General features: G+C 59.7%; 1 protein-coding gene across 1 annotated transcript; it reads left to right on the forward strand.

The window, feature by feature from the left end:
- Positions 1 to 1429: 1429 nt before the first annotated feature.
- Positions 1430 to 4891, forward strand: SC5D (sterol-C5-desaturase). The gene is given in 6 exon segments (XM_065738478.1): positions 1430 to 1471; positions 1473 to 1583; positions 1585 to 1641; positions 2930 to 3062; positions 3493 to 3593; positions 3873 to 4891. Coding segments are annotated over 6 exon segments (867 nt in total). The 3' UTR covers positions 4296 to 4891.
- The last annotated feature ends 2433 nt before the right edge of the window (positions 4892 to 7324 follow it).

The following is a 7324-nucleotide window of genomic DNA, read 5'->3' on the forward strand; positions in this document are numbered from 1 at the left end:
GTGAAGAAGCACCGTGATGGCAACGACAGCATGCATCAGGAAGCTTGTAGGGCTTGCAGCTTTTCCCCAGGTTCTGTCCTGTAGCATCTCACGCAGGCAGGCAGCACAGGCTGAGCCTCATCCACATGTGGCATCCGTACCCTCAGAGGGGCTTCTGCCCCCAGGTGGGGTCAGGGGCCTTTCCGAGGGTCTGGGGCATCAACCCAGAACAGTCATCATCCTCAGAGCACTGGGATCCATCCAGAGGTAGGTGCACAGTGCACGGAGCGGAGGAGGACGTTGGCACACCGTGGGAGTGCATCGCCTGGCAGATCTCCATCGAAGGGAGATGTGGGGCTGTGCGTGTCCGGGGGGGGGGGGAGGGGAGGGGGGGAGAACGGCTGCTGCTTCTGGCAGGGACAAGCGTGCTCCGAGGGTGGAGGAGGAGGCTCAGCACCCTGAGAAAAGACAGAGGGGCGAGGCTCAGTCCCACTCTGCTTCCTTTGGAGGGGTGAGGGCAGGGTCGGACCGAGCACTATGGGGGCGGTGCCGGGGGGGGGAGGGAGTGGGGAAGGGGAGGGGGGCGCGGGTCGGCGCTGGGGGTCGTTTCTGCGGGCGTCTGATCTGGTGTTTGGTACTTTGTGACACGGCTGCGTGGGAATAAAAAGTGTTGTACTCCTTCGTAAGCAGCGTGGTCTTGCGTGGTGCAACAGAGCGGGGAGCGAGGCCAGGGGGGAGCAAAAGCCCACTGGGGGGGGGGGGGGGGGGGGGGGGAGGTGCTTCCGTGGGAGCAATGGTTCAGAGGTGAGAGGTGGGGGAAATTACACGGTCGCCGGGCAGCGGAGAGACTCCACATGGACGTGGGAGGCGCCCACGGTTCCACACGGAGCCCCGCCCCTTCTCTCGCCGCGCCTTGGCCTCGAACCCGCGGCCCCGGCCGTCCCCGCGCCCCGCCCCCTCGTGACGTCACAGGCGGCGGTGGCGCGAGGCCGTGACGTCACGTGGCGCTACCAGGCGGCGCCGCCCCCGCCCACCGCCGCGCTCGGGCACGCCGGCAGGTACGGGGCGCGGGGGATCGCGGGGGGCGCGCAGCGTAGGGTACGGCGATCTGCCCCGGGGGAACACGCGGGGGGCTTTGGGGGGGGGGTGGGAAGGGAGCTGCCATGACCCGGGCACCCACCGGCCGCAGGACTACATCCATTACGCGCGGGCACGAACACCCCGCTCAGGTCCCACTGACTGCAGCCCCCAGCCCTCGTGCCGTGGGCTATCAACCCTGCTGACCTCCTCCTCCTCCCCCCCCTCCCCATGAGGACAGCGCTGTCCCCCCCATCTCACCGAGCCCCAACCCCCCCCCCCCCCCTTCCATCACCCCCACCTGACAGCTCACGGACACCCCTATGAAGCACAAGGCCAACCCCTCCGTCCCTCCCCCTCCTCCAGAGCCGCCATGGACCTGGTGCTGGAGGCTGCGGACCACCACCTGCTCACCCCCCTACGTGTACCCCGCGGGTTGGCCCGAGGCCGAGCCGTGCCGCCAGCTGCTCAGCCTCTTCGTCATCACCAACCTCGGGGCACTCGCCCTCTACCTGCTCTTCGGCACCCCTCAGCTACTACTTCATCTTCGACCATGAGCTCAAGAAGCACCCCCAGTTCCTAGAGGTGGGTACCATGGCTGCACGGCCCCGCTCCCTCCTTCCCAGTGCATCCCAGATGCTGCTGGCATTCCTCTGCCACCTGTCCCCTCCAAAAGTGGCCTGACACTCCTTGATGGAAGGTAACCGGGCAGGACTGACCCCCCAGCCATGGTCTCTGCTGCTCAGGACAGCCTCCTCTTCTGTTGCCATCCAGATACTGCTCCAGTACTATCAACAGAACATAGGGTGCTGTCTTTCCCCATACGAAAGCACCCAGGCTCTCCTCGAGGACTCTGCCCCCCCAGGCTCCATTTCTACCACGCATCTCCCAGTCCTGTCTAATCCAGACCTTCTCACTCCCATCCCTGCTATCCCCACATCCTCCCATCCACAGAACTACCACTTCACATCCTACCCTCCAACCCCAACCTCTGCAGACCACCTCACTCCAGACTGGGGGCCCAGTCCTGCTCCAGCAGCCCTACACATGCACTGTCCGAGCCTGCTGCTCCCCATCCCTTTCTTCACAGCTGTCTCAGGGCCCCAATATGACCCTTAGCTTCTAACACCCAAGGCCTGTGGCTCTTAATTCTACCAAAGGCACCAAGTCCAGCTCCTCAGCACCAGCCCCACACTGCTGCTGGCCCCAGCAGAGACTGGGAAGCTGATGACAGACAGGTGCCCCTCCCTGTCCTCCAGTGTGTGGTTGGGCTCCCCTTTGTCACCCTGAGGTGTCTCTTCTGTCTCACAGAGGTGCGCCAAAAGTGGGCTGGAGTAGACTAGAACAGAGTAGAATCAAGCAGATGAGATCAGGACAGATTACAGCAAAACAAAAAGAACAGAACAGGATGGGCCTGAAATAAAATACAGTAGGTGTTACATAGCATGGGAGTCACACAATACAAATGGTGTCAACTAGGGGAACAGAATAGGTGAAAACTCACATAATGTACACTAGAAGTCACAGAGAAGTTAGTGCCTGACTGCTTGAGGGCCAACCTAGCAATTTCTGACATCCCCACCTCTGCCTTCCCAGACCCCCATGCACCTGAGACCCCTTCTCTTCCCCCACCAGCACCACTTACACTCCAGGTGACGCTGGCACCCAGTGCTAGCCCTGCTCTCCACACCCACAGCACAGCTCTCCTCATAACAATCTCTCTGCACACCCTGCCCCAAATACCAAACAGCATGCCATACACCTGCCCTCCCCATGCCCTCAGTGGCACAGCGAGTGCAGTGTGCTTCACGCTGCTTCCCCCGCTCCCTCCCACGTTGTCCCCTGACCCCACTCCCCCTCTGCCTCCCTGCAGAACCAGGTGCAACGGGAAATCATCTACGCGCTGCGCTCCCTGCCCTGGATCAGCGTTCCCACTGTTGCCCTCTTCTTCGCTGAGGTTCGGGGCTACAGCAAACTGTACGACAACATTGAGGACTCCCCCTACGGTGAGCCCCCCTACCCTGCACTCTCCATCACTCTGTCTGCATCTGCATGCGTTTCTTCTTCTCCATTTTGGAAACAAAGGCATGCAGACACCTCCCATGCTCCCTCAGCCAGAGCTGGCAGCACATAATGCTGTTATGTGCTCGTTAGAGGCCACCTCCCAGCTCCAAAACATCTCAGCTCTGAGTTAGGCCCTTGGCACTCTGACAGCCAAACCCCTACACCACAGGGTCAAGAATGCCAACGGGATGCACACCCTGTCCTCACTGCATGACGTTCCAGCCCTTGCTGTCTAATCCCATAGGACCCAGCTCATGTTTCCCCACTATGACCCCACTCTCTTCCTTCCACCCCTGCACACACAGATTCCCAACTCCCCACTCACGGTCACCCACTCATGCAGAAGGGGCACTGACATGACTTCTCCCCTAGGCTGGCCTGGAGTCTTCCTCAGCATGCTGTCCTTCCTTTTCTTCACTGACATGGGCATCTACTGGATACACCGAGGCCTCCACCACAGGTGGTTCTATAAGGTAGGGGAACCTTCCTGGGGGAAAGGGCTGTCAGCATGGGCATTGACAACGCCTGGGAAACAGGGATGGGTGTCCCAGGGACCTCATTTCCTCATCTGCATCCCCATCAAAGAGTGGGCCTGTTAGAACCAATGACGCCTTCAAAATTCTCTAATCCCACCCAACAGCTGTCCCTAGTGTTGTTGGCAGGTAGCTAGCCCAAAATGGGTAGGCCCAGAATAGAGTTCCCATCCCGTGGGCCCCTTCACCTGAGCTCTAGCACCTGTCCTTTCCCCACAGCGCTTCCACAAGCCCCACCACCTCTGGAAGATTGCGACGCCCTTTGCTAGCCATGCCTTCCACCCCGTGGATGGCTTCATGCAGAGCCTGCCCTACCACGTCTACCCCTTCCTCTTCCCCCTGCACAAAATCACCTACCTGGGCCTCTACATCTTCGTCAACGTCTGGACCATCTCCATCCACGACGGCGATTACCGCGTCCCCCGGCTGCTCCGGCACGTCATCAACGGCTCCGCCCACCACACCGACCACCACCTCTACTTCGACTACAACTACGGGCAGTACTTCACCCTCTGGGACAAGATTGGGGGATCCTACAAGAGCCCCACTGCCTTCGAGGGCAAGGGTCCCCACGATTACCTGCGCAAGCTGCGGGAGAACGGCTCGGCGTGTCCCAACGGCGACACCAACAAGACCGAGTAGGATTCCCCAGGCTGGCTGCAACCCCAACGGACTCTATCTCATCCCACCCCTCCAGAGCCTTAATGGGCAACATTCCCCCATAGAAGGAGTCCCCATCTCCTCGCATCGCTCGGCAGTTCTCAGCATCCCGAACCCCTCTCTCTGTTGGGCCAAGAGGTGCACACGTGCTGATGTGCACACGGAAAGGAGGATGCCATGCAGTTCCCTCCACTTCCACACCACCCTCCCACCCCCCTCCGGATGCCCATTTGCAGCACATCATCGCAGTATGAGCCACTCTGGGACCTTCTCTGCTTACAGGTGTGTCTTGGACCCCCCCAGCATTCCCACCCCTCCCCATGGCACACAGACACCTTAATGCTACGCAAAGTCGGACTTCTTGGGAATACACTTGCCACATCTGTGCCCCACATGCTCTCTCCAACCCATATAGCCACAAGTATTGCCCAGGACACGTGTGCTGATGACAGCTCCACGAGCTCCAGCCCTGCTCCCAGCACAGCACTGTCCGTCCTCACCTCAGCTGCAACACAAACTCACTCCACTGCCATCACCACGTGGGGGTCCGCACAGGGTCCCTTGTGTTGCACACAAACAGCAGTGCAACACGAGCACAGCAGTAATGTTGCATGCCACTGGATCTCCATCCATCTGCACCCATTGCTCTTCTTCCATGAGCTGCCATGGATGCTGACAGATCAAGTCACGTCGAGACAGGAGACAAATGGCGTTGTGCATCTTGTTCTCTAGTGTTATCTGTATTCCCTCTCCTCCCCATAAAAAGCACCCCACAACCCCATGACCTCCTGCCTTGCGTGGCCAGCACAGGTCCTCCTGATGGACCCTCAGCCTCTGGATGCACTGGGACTTCTTGGCACTGGACAAGGGCTCCTTCATCTCACCTGATGTCACATGGGGCCTTACCACCGAGGGGCACACCTGGAGGACAGAGACAGACATTGAGCCCCACGGAGAACATTAGAGGAGGGGAAGAGGGAGGGCTCAGAAGCTGGGGATGGGGGAGCTGTGGATCTTGGCTGGTTTTCCCCCCTGAACAGTCAGTGTGCTTCCCTTGGACACCTGACTGCCCTGCCTTTGGTCAGACCAGCCTTTAATAAAGCTCATTTGCCAACTTTGATGGCATGTGGCACCTTTACTCTCACTCTCCAGACAGCACAGAGACCACCCTGGTACCCCGTTTCTGCCCACTCCTACCAATCACCCCATGTTCTCAGCTCCACAGGATCAAGGTACTGCCTCACAGACCCCTCTGTCAGCTTTGTGCTCTCATGCCCAAGCCACAGAGAACAACAGAGCACAATGAGCATTGTTCCAGGCTTTGCCATGCAGTCAGCACTGCTCCTGCCATCCCTACTCCCCCAAACCTCCCTGTGCTGTAACAACTTTCTGCCTTCCTAGCCCAAGGTGAGTGCCCCGAGGGTGATGCCTTTCCCCTTACTCTGCAGCAGCCACCTAAACCTTCACCCCCTCTCTCCCCTTATTCCTTGCAGAGGTTCCCACTTTCTGCTGCTCCACAGCAATCCCAGTACACCACCCCCACAGCACCTCTGCATTGGTCACACAAAGCTCTCAGCATCAGTGCCCAGATGTGCTGCTGCCAACTCCTGGCTGGCTCAGAGCAACTCCCTTCCAGAACTTACCTGAGAGGTGATGCTGTCACACTTCTTTCCACTGCCTACACCACGTAGGTTGTCCCCTGAACACCTGCCCATACCACATGTAACACTAGGATGTGATAAAGTACAACGACAACAGTGGGGTGGCAAAGCCCTTGGCTGCAGCAAATGAGGAAGCAACCCCAAACACAGCAGCTGTAGATGCAGAAACAAAGGACAAAAGCTGCTTGCCTTTGCAGGGCCCCAGATAGGCAAGGATCTCTAGTAAGATACCTTCAACCTCACTGCCAGCCCCTTAAATGAGGTCTGGGAAGGGATGGATCCTGGCTCCATCCCTTCTGATCACTCAGGCACCTTGCATGCACCTGAGCTGCCCTGGGCTGGCCCCGCCTTCCCACCAGGTGCTCCATCACTGCTTCCTTGGGAGACCAGCACTCCTGGGTGCAGCTACTGCAACAGACACATGACCAGCTCCTGGGACAGAGGGCCCTCTGCAGTCCCCTGTGATGGGCACACACCCTCTAACCCCCAGACAGTGCATTCCCCCACAGCCGTGGCTTGCCCCCAATCTCCCTGCTCTCCCCTCCCCTCAGTTACTCAATCCCCACGTGCACATGAACTCTGGATGCATGGTAACGTGGTGCTCAGGCAAACACCAAAGGTCGAGGCAAAGCCCCGATTAAACATGGTGACAGCAGCACAGACGTTGGCACATCGGCACAGGGCCCCGTGCACGACCCAGGATGTGCACGCAGCCTTCCTCTGAGCCTGCATGCCCTGTATGCCCATCTCCCATAGAACCGCATCGCTCCTAGGGGAGCCTGGGGGTCCTGACGGGTGAAAAACTTCACGTGAGCCCACGCAGCTCAGAAAGCAAATGGCATCCTGGGCTCCATCGGCAGAGGGGTGGCCACCAGGGACAGGGAAGGGATTGTCCCTCTCTACTCTGCTCTTGTGAGCCTATAAACAAGAGGGGAGCCAACTCTTTGCCAGGGTAGACAACAGCAGGACGAGAGGAAATAGTTTTCAGTTGATGAAGGGAAGATGTCGGTTGGATGTCGGCGGGATGTTCTTTACTACGAGAGCGGTGATGCCGCGCTGCTGTGGATGCCCGGTCCCTGGAGGTGTCGTTCTGCGGTCCCGTGACTCTGAGTGCCCGCACGCCGCCGGCCGCTAGGGGGCGCTGCTGCCCCGGCCCGCGCCCAGCACCGCGCGGCGGCGCGCACAGCCCGCGGGGCCGCGCACGCTGTGCAGCCCATGCTCGTAGGTCGGTACAGCCCTCTGGGCGTGAACGCTACGCCGCAGAGCTTTCTTGCTTCTCACGCGGGGTGCTGTGCCACGGCCGCAGGACACGGCGTGCACGTTGCTGGCTGAGGGTGGAACCAGTGGGAA

The sequence above is a fragment of the Cyrtonyx montezumae genome, unplaced genomic scaffold (assembly GCF_038088225.1).
Source record: "Cyrtonyx montezumae isolate F1298 unplaced genomic scaffold, pur_monq_1.0 scaffold_22, whole genome shotgun sequence".
Lineage (NCBI taxonomy): Eukaryota > Metazoa > Chordata > Aves > Galliformes > Odontophoridae > Cyrtonyx > Cyrtonyx montezumae.